The following is a 21,945-nucleotide window of genomic DNA, read 5'->3' on the forward strand; positions in this document are numbered from 1 at the left end:
AAAATCATTATGCGAATACTTTATTATCAATGTGTGAATGGTGTTAGCTTTTTGTCTGGATATTAATAGTATATGAAAACTATACACCAAATCCAGGCTCATCCTAATTTTGCTGTATAATTTCTCAAGTTGGTATTGAAAGATTCTTTATATATATATATATATATATATATATATATATATATATATATATATATATATATATATATATATATATATATATATATGCCAAAGTGCATTTTCCGTTTTTTTTCCTCTTGTCCATATACACATTGCACCATACATAAATAGTTACATTGTAAAAATGACTCCGTATTTACAAGTATAATATATATTTCATATAATATATAAAACTTTATATTAAATCTAGGTAGATGATATTTGGGATAGTTTGTGGGGTCCATCTGTGTTATCTGTGGTTGTTGAGGAGAATCTCCAGCCAGCAGGGGCAGGAGGTGATGAACTGTCTTGAGTAGCAGGGGCCCCAGCCCTTAGCAAAGCTGATGCGCACACTGTTGGGGTCATAGGGTCCATCCAAGAGGTCAGCCTCTGTGGTGTGCCTCAGAAGGCACGAGCGCTCATAGTCAAACACCTTGATGGAGTAGCCTGGCATCACCTTCCGCACCACCAGAGTTCTGCTGTTGGGCACATCCAGAGTTGGGGAGTTGACAAATATAGGGTGCTCGCTGCGGTTATATGCCCAAACGCCGTCTGGCTCTTTGCTGAGGAGTATACCGAAGCCGATTTTGCCTCTTGTACGCTGAACGGTGCTGCTGCGGTGCTCCAGGTTGAGCTGGCCCAGGCAGAAGCCGGTGCCCTGAGGTAGATCATAGAAGATGCTGACGGAGTGCTCGTACACTGTGTAGAGGCGACCCACACGTGTCCGGTGCTCCCAGTACGCCACGTTACACCAGTGGCTCTGCTTAGGGGTATCAGGTGACATACTGGCATCTAGAAGAGACAGAGAAATGACCATTACACAAAACATAAACAAATGTAAACAGGGCTAATAAAAAGGAAGGTTTGAGTTTTAAGGGATTAACTATGTCTTTTTATTGTTCAGAGCAGATGGCTACGCTATAAATACTGAAGGAGGCACTGTATTGAAATCTAAGCCTTGTATAAATACCACTGCATGGACTTCTGTCCAACACATACACATACACACACAGACACACACACACACCAGCGCAACTATACATATCCTGGGGGTGGAGGGTGTAGCGAGGTCAGTCCAGCTGAAGACATGCACTTCCCCACTTTACCTCGAGAGGGCACTGTAGGGATTAAACACTGACCACCCAGCATAGCTGCTGGTCACACATGAACTTCCAAAACAAATCCTGTTTACTTAAATGAAATACAGATTACACTCAGTGTTCCCTCTGAAAATCTTTCAAGTACAGTATGTAGAGAGTGGAATAAAGGACACAGTTACAACTTCAGGGGGAAAAAAAATGTTTTGCACATTTTAAGAACTTTTTGTTCTTTTTAGCAATGGAAACAAACCTGGCTTCTTATTACTAAACATCACAGTCCACTAAATCAGCTTCTTAATTCAGTTTTCATGGCTGCAGTCTGTGAAATCTTTTCAGTGACAGCCCTCAGCACTCCAAAGTGAATTACTGCTCCCAAGGTAGACTTCGATCTTCACCATACTGAAGAGACACCCCCATGCGCGCGCGCACACACACACACACACACTGCTGACTACGTTTAGAAGCTGCTCAAAGCTGTCTTACATTTATATTACTCATAAAATCTGTGGCACAAGGAGAGGACAGAGGCCAGTGGATAAGGAAGACAAAGAGTGAAAGAAAAAAAACAGTTACATTTTTTCACATCCTGGAGACTGACTCCAGTTCATTTTTGCCTTAATCATAGTTATGCACAGCATGATGCACTAAAGTTGAAATCATTAGTTGTGGTAGTTAATTCTGACTTTTTGTAACCTGCAGCAAGGTGTGGCTGTGCTTGAGACATGAATCTGTGAGCAGGTCCATCTCTACAGGTACATCAATTTGGGATTCCCAGACGGCAGAGAGGAACACCTGGTTTACGGTTGCAGTCGTGCTCGCAAACAGCAACGCCCACCAAGAATGACGTCACAACTACAACGCAGACCCTGCTCTTTGGTGTCGTTTTGACCTGTGCCCTCACAATTTTAGTAGCCTGGCGCACGAGGCTGAGTTGAATACACAAGTGAACAATTGTCACATTTACTGCCATTTCAATGATTTATCAGTGCAAGAGTTCAGAGATTCACTGTTTACAGAGAGGGAGATGCTGCAAAAGCTTGAAAAGATGAAACTCTGGAAAAAATTTTTTTTACAATTGCTTTGCTTCCTGTTTTGAATTCTTCCAGTTTTGTACCAGCGCTGATGCACAAGGTTTTTCTGAGCAGTGACACTTGTCATTCAGGGGAAGACTGAATTGAGTCTGGTGCACTTCAAGGAGCTGCATAAATGGTGATGCATGTCATAGCTGACATGCAACATAATCAATGCAGTCACCATAAATAAGGCTTTAGACTGCTGCAACAGCTGGAGAAGATAAGACATTCTGCAGGAAGCTAGCCTCCCTGATCAATTTTGACATCTTCCATTTCTTTTTCAGTGATGCAGCAGCACATCTGAAGTTTAGGATGAGACTGCAGCGAGCGAAGTGCGCTTCAAACACAAGTTTCAGCGGTTATGCAGCTGTTCTGACGTCACAGTACGTGTGAGCAGTGACCAATGTGTCAAGCATAACCATGGTTTTAAGGAGCCTCTTTTTCCTGTTCCCTGGTCTTCCTCACATTCCACAAGAGTGGGGGTGACGGGAGAGGGCCAGGCAGGGGGTCCCCCTCCCCCTCCAGCCAGCTCTTCCCCCTGCTGTGGGCCCAGGGACGGCATTCAGCTCCCTGACAACTTAGCACAAGCCTGTGACCCGCTGACCCCCCAGCCTTCATGCTATCAGCTCCCATTAACTCACACACAGAGTGATGCCATTATTTTGCTTCAGAGAGTCTATTGGCACAGAGGATTTAAAGCCTGGGCCTGTGGCCCCATTCCTTTCAGTCCCTCTGCTCTCAGAGCTTAATGACCGCCCACCCTATTAACAAACGCCTTTAAGGTGGAGCATCACAGATCCACACAGCAACAAAATGCCTTGTTCACCTCCTACCCAACTAAACCTTTCTGCTGAGTGACCCATACTAGTAAAGTTTATACAAAGATTAGCAAAACGTTGACCAGACTTGCACAGACAAAACGCCTGCTGGTTCAAGGCTTTCTGTGTTATGGAGGGGGAAGAAAAGAGTGAGTGAGTGGGGAAGTGTGGAGGTGGGGGGGAAACTGCAGACAGGCTCTCTGTGTGTTTGCGCACACACTGATGGCTGAAATGACCCCCTCTCTTCAGGGGCCCCAACATGCATGTGCCATTAGTGAATTCCACACTCCAGCTCCTCCACTCCGAGCTCAGCTTTTACTGCTGCACGGCTTGGCCACACAAAGAACTCAGCCTCAACTCGTTTATGGCCCTCCATTGTGTCAAATCAAATGGAACCCAGACATCAAGGTAAACTCACTTTGAAACTGCGCACAGAAACACAAAAGACCAAATGGCTACTGTCTCCTTCTCTTAGGATGGAAAGAACAAAGCAAAAACAATCTGGTCAATAGTATCTAGTTTTCACACATAGCTTGGAACAAAGATAGTTAGACTATGAGGATCAGGAAGAGGAATGAGCAGGACAAAGGTTAAAAATGTATTTAATGTTAAGCCTGAGCCTGACGGAAGACAGTGAGCACAGAAAGAGCTATGCTTTTTCCTGTTTCTCTGTTGTGTTTCGTGTCTACGTGTGCTTTCGCGCACGTCTGTTTGGATTGTGGGAGAAAACAAAACAGCATGCATGCTTATAGTTTTGTCCTACATTTGTTTGTAATGGATAAATGAGCACGTCTGCCTCAACCTGACTACATTTTTCAGTGCTTGTCTTGTGCAGAAACACTGCTAACCTGCTCTACTGCCACCATATGATTTATTGAGTGCCATGACATTTTTACAAAGCCCCCCCCCCAAAAAAAAAAACATGCTACAATGTCAAGATGGCATTTGCAGATTTACATACTCCAGAACCAGATTTGGATGTTCTGCAAATGCTTTTCTACAAAACTGATATAAGAGGAAGAATGAGGATTTAATTAGTAGTATTTAGTCATAAAATTATGTAGATACATGCCAGACCAAGACTCAGACCAAACCTTAAAGTTCAGACATCAGAGAGGCAGTTCAGAGGAGGTGAAATGAATGGTTGTGTCTCCCTCCCTTTTAGCCACAGCATGGACACCCAACTCTCTTAGGCTCCATGTTGGGCTGCATGAGGTTCTGCTCAGGGTGGAGCCATGATGGCTGGGAGCAATTACAAGTGCTCTGCATCCATTTAACCCTGCCACCTTTTAACAGCTCCGTTTACCCATTAGAATAGTAGCGCATGTTATTATTGTTATTTTATTCTCAAAAGCCTCTCCTCTTAGTGTCAGTCTCAGAGTCAATGGACGCCGCCACGGGATGGACGCCACACTTCCTATTCCTGCAGCCAGAGGCAATGAGCTAAGCATATGATGGAGCTGATCAAGTTTAAAGTCTTACATAACCAGGCTCACATCAAAAAAGTAGAGATCCATAAATCTGCTGGTATTTGATCTCTAAATGTTTCCATGGCCAACAGGAAACACAGTATGTGGAATAAAAGCATCTAGTCTGGTATTGTAGAATATGATAAGGACAGACTGTGTTTGGCTTTCCGTTAAGAAAACAGATTTGAAATGTAGCAAGCCAACTCGCACAGTTTAGGGAATTAAGAGTAGCTGAGGACGCCTGTATCTGCACATACTTCATTCAGAGGTACAGTCACACAGTAAACAGAGATATCTAACAAACGCTACTCCAACAGCCAGAATTTGGTGTGTTTGATTTCCATAACAAGATGTGCTCTCCATGGAGACCATGAGGAAAATGTTCATTTCTCTGTTTCCCTGTGGCCTCTCCGATTGGAGAAATTCCGAGTATCAAATACAGGACATGAGATCTGTCAACAAACATGGACTTATATCAGTTCTTTGGAAGTTAGAGTGCTAACAGTTATGCATGCTCAAGTGAATGCAAAAAAAAAAAAAGAAAAGTGAAATGTCAACTACAAGTGGTCCAAGCAAAATCTATTTTTTATTTCTTTGTGGTTGAGACAGAAATGGAGAAGTAGCCAAACTGAAACATAAAAATACTCCATTACAGTACCCCTGTTAAAAGTAAAACTTGGGCAAAAATACAAAAGTATTACCGAAATATACCTCCAAGCTCAAAAAAGCAACAAAACTGGCTACTGTGGATGTAACAATACAGCAAAAGAGCAAAAGAAACAGCAAAAAAATGGATGACATATTTATAATGCTATAACAGAAGCCAAACATGCCATTCACATAGCCCTTAAGTACACCTGTGTTAAACATAATTTAAACACAGATTTACATTTGGAAAAAAAAAACAAAAAAGGAGATCAACCTGCACTCCAGGGCGAGTCTGGATAATTACTGTTAAGTACACAAAAACGAGGGCTTGAAAGTTTCAGTGGCAATCCTTGATGATCATCCAGTAATGCTTTTAAAGACAGCATGAAAAGGGAAGGGAGAAAAAAAAGGGCAGAGGGAGCAGCAGAAAAGAGCTGCCCTGGGGTAAACACTGCTCCGCAGCCTTGGAGTGAGATGAATGGGAGGCCGAGTGTCAGGGACAGGCAGACAAACAACAGCTTCCCCTCCGTGCTAACATCTCCCCACCAAGCTCCAGGGCCACCCCTATTATACTTCATCTCTCCTAATCCGGAGAGCCTAGCAGAGATGCAGTCATTCCTCCGAAACTTTGCTGAACAGGAAAAGAAAAACACTGTTGCCAGACTTTTTGTGCAGCACGACTGAAGGGAGGAGGGGGAGCAATCTCTCATTCTGTGCCTCAAGCTATTAGACTGTATTAGTGAACTGATGGATGGTGGAAAGGAAGGATTGAGGTGTGTGTGTGTGTGTGTGTGTGTGTGTGTGTGTGTGTGTGTATTTTTTTTATTATGCATTCCTGCTCCATCACTCCTACATTTGTTTGATTTCTTTTACAACTAAACTACAAAGTAGAACTTAAGCAACCCCCTCCCTCCAGATCAGAGTATGGTATGGCTTTAATTCTGTAGGCAATGGCTTCCACAGGCTGACTAAAACCCCTGAGTAGGACACATTTAGACTGGCGTCTGGATTATCACTGCCATCAAAGTCAGCTTTATCACACAGACATGCTAACTGGAGCTGCTCTTACATGTCTATGGATTTTTCTCCCTGAGGTCTGGCCTTTCTCTGCTGAGAGAGAACAAGCTATATAGACACAGAGATATATGCTGGGGAAAAAAAAAACAAAACAACAATGTGGGAGCCCAGGAAACTGAATCCAATCACCAAGCCTTTCTGGTCACAATGGGAATGCTTTACATTGTCATCCGCTTCCTCCTCACTTTCCCTCTGTTTCTGTTTTGGGATGACCCCATGGGGGAGGAAAAGTGCTGCACCCTTGATAGCAGATAACTAACAGAATCCATAAATTAAATCAATAAACAACAGTGGGTGTAGGAAGCTAAGGCGGCTAATACGGAGGAGCCGTCTGGGCGCATCAGTGAGGCTGCTGGTTTGAGAGAAAAGGCTCCTTTTTTTTTTTTTTTTTTCAGGGGAAGAAAATGTGCTGCTCATTTCCTCCAAGTTTCCTCCAAAGCTCTGCAATGTGTCAGCGACATAGTGCACAAATGATGGTGGTGATCCAAGTGAGGCCTACAGGAGTCTTTCAGGGCACGTAAAAGCTGTGGGGGATATCTGTGACTATGTCATATCTACAGGCAGCCTTAAAGGCCAGCGGAGTCTGAGTGAGCATCGAAAGCAAAGCACTCAGCCAACATCCTGCTGGGTGGCTGTGCTCTTTCACCTCCCCATACAACCTATCTTTTTGTGTGTTGTTTGTGTGTGCACAAGTGTGAATGTGTTTGTTTGCTAGTGTGTGAGGGAGGTTTGAGCCAAGTAGGCTGGAGCGACTGAGCGGAGGAGACCCTGCACATTCCTGAACCCCTCCCCTCGCTGTGCCTCCTAACTTCCTACCCTGGTTAGGAGTGTGTGTGTGTGCGTGTGTGTGTGTGTGTGTGTGTGTGTGTGTGTGTGTGTGTTTGGGGGGGCAGCGAGAAGGTTGATCTCTTCCTCATCCTTTAAGACTTTCATTTGGTTCATTCTCAGCAGTGACATCACACGTTAAGTCAAAAAACTTTCAGGTGTGCTGTCTGAAACATAGACAAATTTTCTCTAGTTTGTGTTTCTCTTCTGGGAAAACCGAGATTCTACACCAAAAGAGAAAACTGACTTTAACTAGCACATGTATTCAAGCTATGTTGAACGCTTAGTTTCAAATGAGCAATAACAAGGAACTCTATTATTACGAGTTATGTTACTCTGACTAATTTAAGGCGAAAGCCAGGTATTTGGTTTCCACCAGGCCGGGAGGTGGAGCAGCTATGATGGACACGGTTGCCGTTCAAACAATGGTTTTCTATTGATTGGCCCAGTGGATCAGAGTCTGTGAGGAGAATGTGTTCTGTCAGGATAATGTGGCACCAGAGTTTCTGTTTCAATCACAACACTTGCTTGGGTGTAACCCACACTGCTCCACCGTGGGCATGCAGACACCAGCTCCCCAAACAAAGACAACTGTTCGCCCATCTCCGATAAGTCAGCCCGTTCACAACAAGCAAGACATTCATTAAAAATGCAGGAGTGAACATTTCCAATAATTCACAAAGTCCTTCCCTGTCAACATCTGCAAAAAATCTTGAAGCTAAAGGGAATGGCAGGATTTCATTAAGTAAATTATGTGTTGGCAGTCACAGAGAGGGGAAGAGGGGGAAGCTACAGCCAGACCTCTAATCTAAACCGTACCCTGAAATGCGACAGGCTGACTGCACGTACTGCGCCACACTGCCAAGGCTTTAGAAATGCACACAAATAAAAGATAAGTTAAACACACGACAAAAGTAAATACAGTTTTCCCCAGGGAACATAATAAATGAGAGTTTTCACATAAGCATGTTTACAACTTGTAATAACTACTACTTGCAAAAACTCGATCTCAGAGCACAATTTGCTTTGTCAAATTGTGCTTGAATAAAGGTTTTCTTGTCAGATATAAAAAGGCAGGAACAAGATGAAAGGCTCCAAATTATGTCTATGGCCCCATGCTAAGACAGGGGAATGGAATGAAGATATAGCTCCAGTAGATCTTGTTCAAGATAAGGAAAGAGGGGGAAAAAATTCTAAGCACTCTTTCTCATTTTACATGTAAAGAGAAAATTAGCCAGGCCTTGAAACACTAGCAGTTTACTGTTCACCAGTCCACAATGACCTATCCCTTTCCCTCCAGCAGTAAGGGGCTCATGTAGAGATGTCAACTGACATGGGCCCCTACAGTTAATCCACACAGCATTCTCAAAGCTCAAAGAATGTGCTGGCTATTCTGAGTTTTAAAAATACTGACAGCTATAGGTTTAGGCACAACTGTCGATGCTCCTCTGGGAAGGAAGGGGGGGGGGGGGGGGGGGGGAGAAAAAAAAAATCTTAAATCTATTTTTGCTCACAATCAGGCCACAGGCTGAATCGTAGCCGGCCTTGGCCAGTATCTAGATTTATAATTGTGGGTGAAATGGTCAGAAAATAAAAACAGCATCCACGACTGGCACTTCCTTCGCTACTCTATGCCAGGCGATGCAAGACTAGCACATTTACAGAGCCCTGCTCAAATGGAGTATTGTTCCCCCTCTCAGCTTTGAGGGGAGGCACACTAAAATGCTAAACTAACAGTTGGACATTCCATACATTTTTAATGGCATTGCACGCTCTTTATTTGTTGCTCTAACCCTTTGCCCCAAGCTGAATGAATGGCCCTATTGGTGGAGGCTGGTGCTGCGCTGCGGTGTGAAGGGAGTGAAGATGGCAATGGCAGCCCTCCCTGAGCACATGTCAGGATTAGCTCACTCACTTTATTTGCTAAGGTAGAATATGGGGCAAAAATTATAGCACACTGAGCACACCTCCTGTTATTTCTACTAACTGTACTTTCTGTGTGGTAAGCCCTAAAAAGAAACACAGTCCACTCTGTAAATCCGATGACAAGGACAGCACTGTGAGCCTAGAGCCTCGGTCAGGTATGAGGCTGTAGATTTATCTGTGAGTCCTTTAGTTAAGTTAATCAAACACCCGGCAGCACTGGCACCACACTGGCTTGCCAAACTGAGACAGTTAGATACTAAGCTCAGCAGGTTAGTTTCTGTTGACATGTGAAGGACTGCTTTCGATTAGCAGGGCTTTCACTCCACACACAGAGGTCACATTACCTCACCACATCTAGGACCTGTGTTGGCAATTCTAACTGAAAATGAACACTCAAAACAAATCAGAATTTTAACAAACCTCTACTAAGTGCAAACTAGACTCCTCTGCTTTTCAGTGACAACCAAAGAAGATAAAAAAAAGTGCTTACATCAAACTTTTATTTCCGCTGCAGAACACAGGCAGCCTACACATGGAAGATTTCTTTCCTATAAACTGAAGGCTTCCTTTAAATGCTGTAAATATTAGCTTAGGTCAAACAGAGTCAAAAGGCTGTAAACATAAAGTTAAAACTATTAATATACAATGGCCAGAAAAGTTCCTTTTGCACATAAGAGACGCAATAAATCACACTGTAATAATATCATACATACAACAACCCCTCCATAAACGACACAAACCTCTGTTGGACTCTACTGAGACTCCTCAGTGTCATAACTCAAGCCAGAAAAAGTTGAAAGTAGATTTCTGTCACACCACAGTCTAACAATGCTGAGAAAGGGAAAATGAAAAATGGCCTTATCGCTCTTATCAATGGCTCTTTTTTCTATGTGTATGTGTGTTACGTAAGGGGAAACGGAAGCCAGCTTCCCAGGACAGGAACGGATACTTGAGACGAGGACTGTGGGTACAGGCCCTACACTGCTGCATAGAGAATAAAGCATGAGACCCTTCAGGATGTATAGCTGCAGCCCTCCAAACCCCCAGCCTAAAATGGACTCTGCAAACTGGACAAGACAAACGGGTGAGGAGAGCCCCCTCATGTCCCCTGAGATGCTGGCCTTCTCTTCAACATTCCATAGTCTCTCCCCGCTGTCAAAGGGGCAATTCACCGCCCAGCAGTGCTACAAAACCCAGGCAGCTTTTTAAAACAGGATGTTTGTCTGAGGCCTCCTTCCCCTCAAATAAACAATCCGCAAAACCTGATTTCGGGAGGCAGGGTGGAAGCACTCGAGTCACATTATTTCCACATCCCGTATCCTGGAGCATTCGGGCTCCTGAGGGAGTGTGGGCGGCCAGGCGCTGGGAAGGCTCTGGGCTGCGGTGGAAACCTGAGGCCATGAGCCAGGCTGCAGGGGGAGATGAGCCGGGACTCTATCAGCCTGGGGTCTTTAGGATGGAGCAAGGGTCTTATGCCTCGACAAGGGAGGGGGACATAGCTAACATGCTGATGCAGCTCTACCAGACTATACCTCTGCCTGCGCAAAGCAGTGTCAGGGTACTGCTGCTACACCAAGAAGGCTTAGATGTCTGCACAGTCTGAATTATATACTCTGTATACAAAGTTATGCACAAATGATAGAGATGCAAGATGACAGTTATTTGTATTCAAAAGAGTATGTCTATATGATGCAACTCAGGATTACAATTAGGCTGACGGAAAAAAGTAAAGGAGACTCTAGCTTATCCAAATTTACCTGAGAGGAGACTGTGGTTTGTATCCTGTTAATTACCTTCTTTTCCTTTATTTGCACTTGGTTTTTATTTTAACTTCCCACTCACTGGCTAGGTATAGTTGTATAGTTGGTGCAGTATGTATGATGATGAGTTGGGAGTATAAAACTTGCCTCACTACTGCCATAGCCCAGTGTGTCACAGGACAGTCACCAAAGGATGCCAGCGGCTTTGACAAAATGGTAGTATTTGACACCGTCTGATAAGAACGGGCTGGTACAGTAGACATGCTTTTTAATTTATTTAATTTCACTTTAATTAGATCCTAGCACAAGGGGAATCACATGCCTTCGAAGTCAGATCAACAGGAATGTGTCCAGTCTAATCTGCTCTAATCAAGAGAAGCATCACATGCCTTGATTAGACTGTCTAATTATTCCATGCATTTCCACTGTCTCTGACACAGACAGAGGGACGGGTTTGATGCTTAGTGCTTGCCTCCTCATGAAACAAGCTCTGATTAGAACAGACAGAGCAATTTAATGTGCTTAGCTTTTACATGTGAATATGTGTAGGTGTACATCTTGATTTATACGGGAACACAAAGAAAGAAAAAAGAGACTTGAAATGACATAAACAAAAGTATTCCAAATGGCAATTTTCCTTCCCTGAACCTGTGTACTGTATGCTGTAGATTCCCTGAGCAATCTGTTGCTGATATCTATCTACTAACTGCCTCATTCTGCCTGAAAGAAATAGTCCATACCAGAGTGGACCTGAGACAGCGGTTGTCTGCAGACAAGACATCTAGGCATCCCTGGTCTCTCCATCAGAGACAGGGTGGCAGACACAGAGCGGCAATCTATGATTATTGTGTGGGAACCATGACTACTTGCTGATGTCCTCTTTCCTTCAGCAGCAACTTTCAGTCAGTGCTTCCCTCCACCTACTTCCCTTCATTCAAAGGGGAAGAAAAGAGAAAAATGAAAAAAAGGACCCTTGTCACTACACATGTCCTCTGGTCACTTAACCACCAAAATCTGAGAGAGCCCACCCACTTATATCAGTGATGTCAACTCACAGCAACATGACCCTTTACACAATGTCTTACACTGACAAATTCCAGCAGTTTACTTGAGGACACCCCTCTAATGGCTGATAAATATAGGCAGACTGGAGCCATGGTCTTAGAACAGTCTCAAACAAAGGGAAGTTCGGCATCATTCATTGCACATAAATCATTGTAAATATGGTAATCATTACATGCAGTAACTGTTACTCAGAAAAGAGCCAAAAACCAAAAAAAATGTATCTTCAGTGACTGAAATAAGTACCAGTGCAAAAAAAAAAAAAAATCTTGGCTTGCCACCTCACATTTACAGCTGCTCAGAACAGCAATATAATGAAGCAGTGACAAGCATAAAGAGCCCCCAATGTCAGAGACAATGTGACTGACATAATAAAGTCAATGTGCAGAAACACCCCCTCAGACAGTCATACAGGAAGCAATGAGATCTGCTTCAAAGGGCTTTATACTGATGTCCACACAACAAGGCCCAGGCAGTGAGGAAACATGTGCAGGCAGAATACGAGGGCAGCACCAGCAAACCACACACACACACACACACACACACACACACACTAAGGTACATTATCTACTAAAAAGCTGGGCACACTCTCGATGTAAACTGACATAACAGGGTGACAGTCCAAATGTCGTTTTAGCATATTACACAACTGCATGAACCAACCAGAAGGATTCAGATAAATGTATCTGCACTATAACCGTAACTCTAACAGGAACCTCAGAACACAGAATTAATGGCATATTAACAAGGCCCTAAATAACCTGGAGTAGAACAAGTATATCCATTCAAATTCATCTGAATATATTCTGTAAAGTGGCAGAATAAGCTTATCTACCACACCAACCAGTTCCGATCTGTTTCTCTGCCATTGTGTGATGCAGAAGAATGCTCAGTGGGTCTTTCTGTAGCCCTGGGCTGCAAAACTCTAGTTGACTATTTGACTACACTCCACCCATCCAGTGCCCCCCAGACTTGCTTTTAAGAGGTTTACTTGTTCCAGCCTGAGGGGTGGAGTCTGGATCCCACACAACTCTGGTTACACACAGACACTTTCTCTACCTAAGCTGCAGGGGGATTCACAGGGAAAGTCATCTCCAGGTCAGCAGCATGTTATGCAGAAGATAACCTGACGATATGCATTACAGGCATTCACGTTAAATCAGAACTATTGTATGCAGGCTTTATACGGAGGCCTTCAAGCTTGTGGTGTTATGATGGAATATGGCTAATTCTTGGTGGAGATTCTATATTGTGGACGAGATGCTGATGCTTATCTTTTACTCAACATGGAAGTGCTTTTGTATCTAAAAACCAAAGAAACGTCTTACTATAGAAAAACACCCTGCTGGGTTCTGGTCATTCTCTTTCCTGAGTTCATTTTGCAGAGTTTGTCACAGCTATTGCTGAATGATCTGGCCTGGCCTGTACAAACAGTTGGAAGAAACCAAAGCCTAGCATGTCTAGATCCTCCCTCACCAGAGTCTCTGAGGAATTGTGGTGCGCGCTCTGACAAGCCCCTCATTTGTTGACTCAGGGAGTGTCGCCAGGCCATGCTGAGGTGGTGACAGCCTGTGTGCTGGGAAGGAGGGGGCCTTCACTGACTGAATGCTTCACTGCCAGGTAGCCATGTCAACTTCTCAGTGTCCAGGCCTCTGAGCCATGGCAGACCCCTTAACAGGAAATGCAATTCCCTTAAAGTCCCTGAAACGAGGGGTCTGACTCCCTGTCCACATGATACTGCGCATGCTGGCTGTGACCCTAGCATGAAAGGGGAGGCATGCTCACTATAAGTCATGAGAAAGGAGTGTTTCATTTCAAATCAGGACAGGGCAATTTCTACTTGCCTCCTTTGGTGTGGCCCCATTCACAGGAGCAACTCCATTTCCGTGAACCCACCCCTCCCTGCAGCCCATTTACAGCCAGGCTGAAGGTTGGATAGGGTTGTATGTGTGTCTGCGCACACGCATGTGGACAACTACGTGTGCTTGTGTGTGTTTCTGAGCAAGCTTGGATCTTATTACAGTTTGATCCCACTCAAATATTTCTGAAAGAAAAACAGAGGAGGGGAGGCCAGCTCCGAAGCCAATGCACACGCCCCACTGAACCTCTGCACCGCTCACAATGAAACCTTTATCTTTAAAGCTTGGAGTTTAAAGCTTGAAATGGTCCTTAATGAGAAAGAATAAAATACAACATCAAAATGAAACCTCTGTCACACACTCAATTCTGCACAGAGAACAGCACTCAACTGTCATTAAAGTACACGCCAGACAAATTTTTTCCAGCTCGACTTAATTTAGGCATTTCAAAGCCAAAAAAACAGGACGATGCAACAGTCAAAGCCCTCCAATTTATTACAGTGAAAATGTTATGGTTCACCCATGCAAGTATTCGTATTTAACTTTATACATTCAGACATGGACAACTGTGCAGAAACATGGACAATCACAGGAAAGCACATCAGCGTGAACAACATTTATCTCTTATTTACAACTGAATGATGGTCTTTATTACTCCAACTATCAATTTTAATCATAGTTCGGGGAAGAAAGCAAAGCGCCTAATCTGTTTATAATTGATCTTTACCACATGGATCACTTCATCTACCAGAAAGTGTTAGAATCAATCATAGTAATGATGTGCCACTACTTTAAACAGCTGCTCACACATACATTAAAATGTAAGTCAGGAATAAAATATAGCTGAAAATGTGGAATCTCTTATAGTGCATGACATTAAAAGATTAAAAGCTAAATCCATGTATGCACAAACCACACAGACAACATTTGACCACCCAAAATCATCCACTGTGCCTACAAAAGTTCCGTTTACTTTTGTATTTACAGGCTGGCCCTTCAGGTATTTTAACCATCCACTAATCAATTTCTGCTTATTCAGAGATGGCCCGCTGTGAGTAAAAAGACACCTACCTGAAAATTCCCCTGGTGTGATGTTTGGTGAGCTGGCTGCCTCGGTTTCAGTGTAAGACAATGTGGAGTCTGACAGATCTGTGGGGAATAAAGCAGAAATCAAGCCCTGATCTACTAACAAGTAATCCATATTCTTACGTATCAGCAGCCACAGACTCGGTGGTGTAGTTTGTGTAGTACATACAGCACAGCTGCAACATTGTTCAAACATTTATTGTTCATATGCATGAATGACAGTGGGCTAGCAAGATAATTAGCTAACCTAATGCCTGCAATAAAACTACATAAACCCTGCATTGGTAGAAAGTTAGGTACTTTGTATTACAGCATATTTACGTTATTCTGAGGACACAATGTTGAGCTTAACAGTAATAAAGATTTTAAAAAAAAAAAAAAAAGAAGGCTCATGAGCAAAATTAGCCAGCCCCCAAAGTCAGTGTTTAGGAACATTATCCTTTGGTCTTTGAGTCCTCCAATAAGCATTAAAGTTATTACGGTAGTCTTACAATCTCCTGACAACTCTCTTTATTAATTTTATCCCCCTCCTCATGTGTAAATGCTTCCAGCTCACTAATATTTGTTTTTTAATGCTGCCACTGCTTTCTTTAAAGCCTACACAAAGCTTGATTTATAGTCCTGTGTAGAGCCCAAGACATAGTGGGGCGATGTCATTGTTTGCATTTATACCTGTGTACCGGTGTGTCTGCACTGCTCTGCTGCTTGGAGATAATAAATATTTAACAATTACTTTAACTGAAATGAAGGTAAAAGAGGAGACTTCAGAAGAAGTTTATGCACAGTTTGAAAATAACATGTAATGTAATGTAAACCTTGGGATTAGCTGTTTCATTATTATTGTGGGGTAGATGCAATTACAGCCTAGTAATTGTGTAACAGCTGTATAACATTTATTAACCATGTGCTAATCAATACATGGTGTTTACATGGCATATTACTACTAAGTGGCCTGCATTGCCATAACACATAGTTACTTCTCTGGGAAGTCACAAGTTAGGCAGCAGTGTAGCGTCCTATAGCACTGAACACAGAATTATAAGTCAAGTTTAAAACTGCCAGTGGGATTTGATTCAAAACTATGATGCCCACTTAAAGACATTCAAGGTTCAAGTCCTTTAAAGTCCAATAAGACAGGGACTCTCTCCATGTTTGATTCTTGTTGGTAGGTGGTGTTCTTTTTGTCATGTATGTGTTGTCCTTCCTACACTGAACATATTACAGCCGAGGTTTAGCCTCTCACTCAGTCAATGAGACTCCCGGGACTCTACAGACTGAGCACAAACAAGGCAAATTTCATACATTTTTCGAGTGGAGTGTGGCGAGGTTTTACAGCCTGAAGTCATTGGTTACTTTAAGTTCCTCTTAGTCTGTTCTGATACTTCTGTCCTTGCCTTGCACACCACTTAGATCCTGAAGTGTCTTGGAAAATTTAAAGTTAAACCACTGTTTGTTTAGCATAATAAAATAATTTTTCCTTCTTTCCCCCGTCACGATTGCTTCTACATGGATACATTTGTATGCACTAATGAAACACTTTGAGTGACGTAAAATTAAATTACCAAAATTTTAACTGCATTTAAACCAATTCAGTAGCCTTAAATAATTAAGTGATTCAAAAACAGCAATATTAGAAATGGGTTAAATTATTATGACGTGTAATATAAAAAAAAAAATGCCAATGTGATTATATCATTCAATTCAATCAACCCATCCAAAGGAATTTAAAGCAATTCTAGATCATCAGCAAGATGCAAATACATACTGAGCAGGGTTTAATAATGTGGGCCGCACCTCTGTCTCCCACACCATACTATCTGCCCCGGCTCTGGCTGGCATGCTGACATTATACCACAAGCTGGCACAGGTCTCATCTCAAAGCTACCATGTAAATTGCCAGTCACGGTGCCCTGTTACAGCCATTACAATTCTCCACATTACTTCATTCGTGTTCCTTCCTGTTAAAACAGCGACTGACCGTGCCATTTCCAGGCTCCAGCGGTCTTTAATTATTATTATAAATAAAAAATCACTATCGATCAGTCATTAACGATTATTCACAGTTCACAATCACAACACAGAGAAGCAAATGCTAACAGCAGAATGCAGATAAAGATGATTCGACTGAGGTGGAGTTCAGCTGTGTGTTTATCACTTACCCAGTGGCTTGTGTTCTTCATTAGGGGAAAGCCTCGAATAAGGGGGTGGGGGTGACTCTGTAACACAAAACAGTGATGTCAATAACCTTATGGGGGGGTAAAAACATAAGATCCCCAGCTTCAGTCAGTCAGTCAGTCATGTGTAAATATGGACTGAACGACCTGGGTTTTAGAAGATCTAACATCTGCAATACAGTGTTTGGACTTCAAGGACTAATTTGATGTAAGAAAGAAAGCTGCTTCAGGAGGGGAATGCTTTTGACACCGGTGTAAATGTTTAGAGGCTGGTAAATGTAAGGCTTTGTGTACACTATACTTTACACAGGCTTATACATATAATGATCTAGTATTTAGATAATGTTCCAGTATCAAAGACCTATCCAGACATTATATTCTGTGTGAAGTCATGCTGAGTTTTTTCAGTAAAAGCAAGAAGCGTAGCACAGGTACACAGCTAAAATCAAGACACGAGAGAAGCTTCAACACACAACATTTCAGAGAAAACAGGGGATTGCACAATCGACAAAATCAAATCATTTTTCTTCGAAAGCTAGTTAAAAAGCTAATAAAGACAATGCAGAACACTCCCTTCATTTGTTTCTGTTATTTAAGCACATATTAATAAAGTTAAGCAGGCATTAGTATGACCACAGACTAACCATAACTTTTAGTTAGTGTTTACAACTAAATCTCTGCTCTTTTTTTTCATTCTGTTAAAAAGCCTTGAACGTTCTCCAATAAAAAAAGGAGAAATAAAGAAAGCAACTTGCACAAGAAGGAAAGCACAAAGGAAAGAAAACTTTGTGAGCACACAGTGACCTCGCCTACAGGGAAAATGGGAAGGAGAAAAGCATAATAGCAGTGGGTCCTTTAAGAGTGGCGGCAGTAATTGCCAGGATCTGAACTCAGTCACTCAGATACACAGCTAGTCAGTCTGGCGCCAGTAGTATGCAAACTGTATATTATCACCACTCCTTCACCTAAATAGCATGAGGGGACCTCCTCAGGACAAAAGGGCTTTTAAAGCGCAACTTGAAACTGATCTCATTCGAAAAGCATAATGCCTGGCAAAATAAAGGGGAAAAGTTTTTGTCCGCTCCAATCCAAGCTCTCTACCTCACATTATATAAAGTTTTATTCCTTAAAAACTCACGCCTAAAACTTGGAATGGTATATTTTTAGATAAATCTTGAGTAGACTGAACTATAGTTGCATTTTTAGTTTAGTTCTACAAAGGGCTGACTTCTTTTTAAATTAAAATCAGCTTGTTTTACTCAGTTTTATCCCTGTAAAATTCAGGTTTTTTACAGCCCCGTCTGCAAACACTGTCAAAACCCAGTGATTAAGGTCTTGATTCAAAGCCCCCCTTCGTGAATAGTGTGAAAGAAATACCAGCTCTATTGGGCCATGCATGAGCGCATGTGAGCTATGTCTACTACAAGCCTTAATCCCAATTTGGGGTATGTGCCTCTCTCCCTCTCCTTATAATTCATCTCAGTAGTTTCAGTGGGAAAAAATGAAATAAAAAATTCACACAGGGTAGCCTCACATCCAGTTCAGCAGATGGAACAAATGTCATAATCCTGTCTATCAAACACATCTTATTCAAACCAATAAATACCAAGGTTTGTCAGCAAACTTGAGGCTACATATAATCAATTCTGATCGATTTGGACAGCATGTTGGGACAAGACAGCCAAAATCTGCATTGGTTTCCCCCATTTGCTCGATATGAATTCTGATATTGTTAAACTTGTGACTTTGAAGGGCTTGTCACAGCCAGCTGGCTCTAGTAAACATGGATGTTATGGAAAATCCTCCTCCTGTGCCAGTGAAGGGACAGAAATACTGACGCTTGCATCTTTACACGATACCAGGCGTTGTCACTGGGTCAGCGGGGTCGAGTGACCCTGCATTTAAGGTTTTCCAAATCGCAGACCCCATCCACTGCCAAAATCTAATCTGTTTAATAGAGGTCAGGGAGGTTCTGCCATAGATAGCTGATTGATTGTGGAAATAAAGCTTAATCTCCAGCACACGCCACTTAAAGTGACACATGGCAGCAAATCTGAACCTCTGAGCAACTCTAAACAGCCACATGCATGTCATATGCAAAAAGTTAAAACAGAGGTACTGGCAATCACACTGAAGGCACTGACTTGTTCAGACACACTATACAGTACACAGAGTACTGTATACATGGACAGTGGAACAAACAAGCAAACCTTATTGGAAACTCGATGTCACAGGCCATTGAAGTGAGCGCTGCAACAACACAACTGCTCAGATTCTACTATATAGGTCAAAACTAACAAGCACAATAAACTAATGAATAATTTGCACAAATTTTGACATGTTGTCAACAAACACTGATCAAATGTAATAAAAGGTACCCAAAGTATAATCTGAATAGTCCCACATTTATGCTTTTTGTCAAATCTTTATGCATATCCCTTTCTCACACTTATTATGTTCACATTGCTAGTAAAGATGACTTTGGTAATCATTAACTATTTAATCAAATGACTAACCTTTCTCTATCTCTGAGCATGAAACTAAGCCAGACAGCACAGAACAAATAAAGCAATGTGGCAGCCAAAGTTTTTCAGGGCTTTTATTTTTATTTATTTATTTATTTTTAATTACAATCATGCTGTCTTCTGCTTGTACCTGCAACATGACCTGGAAAATTTCGAAATTTGAACGAAATAGTTGCAGGTGTCTTCAGAATGTACTTGGGTTTAAAGAAAAGAGGCATATTCTGAGGTAAAGACGTGTCAAAGTGGAAATAAAGAGCCAGCTTTGAGGAATCTCTTCATGCAAAAGCAAGTGTAGATGCCCAGATGTTCAATAGCTGTTTATCATTTAAGCTACCATGCAGGCCTTTATGTTACTACACGCAAACAGTTTGTGTGGCAGATGCTTTTACCTGGCCCACAGAGTCGACTGTAGTGATAGGGGTTGCAGCATACTGTTGGACTGTCCAGGGCACCAAAGCTCTTACATTCACAGAGCGGTTTGAGCTGGGCAGAGTGTTGGAGGTCAGACCAGCGGTACAGTTTACACACAAGCAGCTGTGGGGATGCCACATGGCCGCCCAATCTCAGCTCTGTCCGTGAAATCATAACACAGTCGCTCGGCATCCCTCCTCTGGACTCCACTGCTTCCAGTAAAGTATCCAGCGCTTTTTCCTTTAGCCTTTTTAAAAGAGCGTATGCGGTTGATTTCAGTTCTTGCTCTAATACCGTGCGTGGCATCGCCTCCTGCGCCTCGGGAGAGCCGCTGTCTCCAGGTCCAAGGTTCCTCAGCCCGAAGTGACACGACCCTGGATCCCCGGTGCCCTGAGCCGTCTCTGGACCCCTAAGCTCGGAGTGGTCCCGGTCTTTAAATAAGCAGCACGTCACCGTCCTGCATTCGCTGTCCTGTATCGAGCGGGGGCTCCCCTGCTCCTGGGCACACGCGGCACCCCCATCTTGGTCCGACGTGACCCTCAAGCCGCTGCTCTCCACGGGGCACACACCCCCTATGTCCCCGACAAGAGACCCGCTAGGGGTCATCGGTCTGAACTCCGTTTTGGGAATTTTCTCTGGGTTGTAGCTGAACAGATCGTCTCTACAGCTCTCACCAGTTTTGCCAATTCCATCTTCCCCTTCTTTATCTGGGATCAAACGGCTTCTCCAGAGTCGCCGCACAAGACCTGAGCGTTTCGTCCTGAACATACGACAACTTGAATATCTATAAGGTTGTTTTTTTTTTAAATTATTATTATTGTACGGATATCCTAATATTAACGATACTTCTCCGGTCGTTGCAAAACATTAATAACGATGAAATGCCGTGCAATGCATGCACAGCCAAGTGACGAGCATTGGTGGCAAAACCGCAACATTAGAGTGAAGGATATTTTGTTGCATCTACAACAACAAAACCGCGCAACAAATGCACTGCAGTATTCCGATCAAAAGGCATTCATTCAGCCGATTATATTGTAGATAACCAAGCTATGAAACTGTGGCTTATTTTCCCAGGATCGCTGTGGAATGGACTGTTTACAGCCTATAATTCTTAATAGCGAATTAAAATCAGAATACATAAAAACATAAAGAAATAAACTCTGACATAATCCAAAGCCAGCAGCCTTCAAAGCAAGACGGCAACTCGCAGCCTGAAACAGTTCCCGACTTTTAACAACCCCAGTTCTACTTTCTACACCGGCACGTAGAGCATGAGGTACTTCGATGCGTTTTAATCCAAAGAATATGCACCACAAGTCAGGATCCTCGCCGTCTTCTCGAGATGTCAGTGCACTTCTTCTCTTTTTAAAATCCAAACAAAACATCCATGCGTGCCGAAATGAGCTTTATGAAGCCGATCAATCCGGGGCTGAATAGAGTTCCTGCTTCTCTGCTCACATCTAAACCAAACTGCAGCCCAGGTCCCTTTCTTTCTCCGTTTCTCGCTCTTTTTCTTTCTCTCCCCCCCCTCTTCCTCACACACACACACACGCACACACACATACACACATATACACGGGGCCCCCGAGGAGAGCGGTGGAGCCATTGGCTGACTACCATCATGTGCTAGTCTAGACACTTTGGCGGCTGAGCTGCACTGATTGTTGCGCAAACAAGGTTTCAAGTTTCTTAACTCTTAAAGGCGAAACACCCATCTCTCTTTTTAAGTTAAAGTTATAAAAACTTATTTACATCCACTGCATGCAGTATGTAAAGTTTTTACAGAAAAAAAAAGAGAAACTCTATGCATACATTTTTGTTTTGTGTGTTTTTTTTTTTCTGCACTGAAGAGGCTGGTTATTTTCATTGTTTATTTTTTCTGCTTCTTCTTTTTTTTAAGACTCATAAACGTGGAATTCACCTGAAAAATGTTGGGAAATCTAATAAATCTTATAAGCTTTAGGGAGATT

At 42.7% G+C, this 21,945-nt stretch overlaps 1 protein-coding gene across 1 annotated transcript; it reads right to left on the reverse strand.

The window, feature by feature from the left end:
• Window positions 1–232: 232 nt before the first annotated feature.
• smad6b (SMAD family member 6b) lies at window positions 233–21,494 on the reverse strand. The gene is made up of 4 exons (XM_030731098.1): window positions 19,951–21,494; window positions 17,022–17,078; window positions 14,848–14,925; window positions 233–951 (listed from the first exon to the last, which is right to left on the reverse strand). Exons 1-4 carry the CDS (start codon window positions 20,738–20,740, stop codon window positions 410–412), a joined length of 1,467 nt encoding a protein of 488 aa, XP_030586958.1. The 5' UTR covers window positions 20,741–21,494; the 3' UTR covers window positions 233–409.
• Between the last annotated feature and the right edge of the window lie 451 nt (window positions 21,495–21,945).

Source organism: Archocentrus centrarchus, chromosome 6, assembly GCF_007364275.1.
Source record: "Archocentrus centrarchus isolate MPI-CPG fArcCen1 chromosome 6, fArcCen1, whole genome shotgun sequence".
Taxonomy (NCBI): domain Eukaryota; kingdom Metazoa; phylum Chordata; class Actinopteri; order Cichliformes; family Cichlidae; genus Archocentrus; species Archocentrus centrarchus.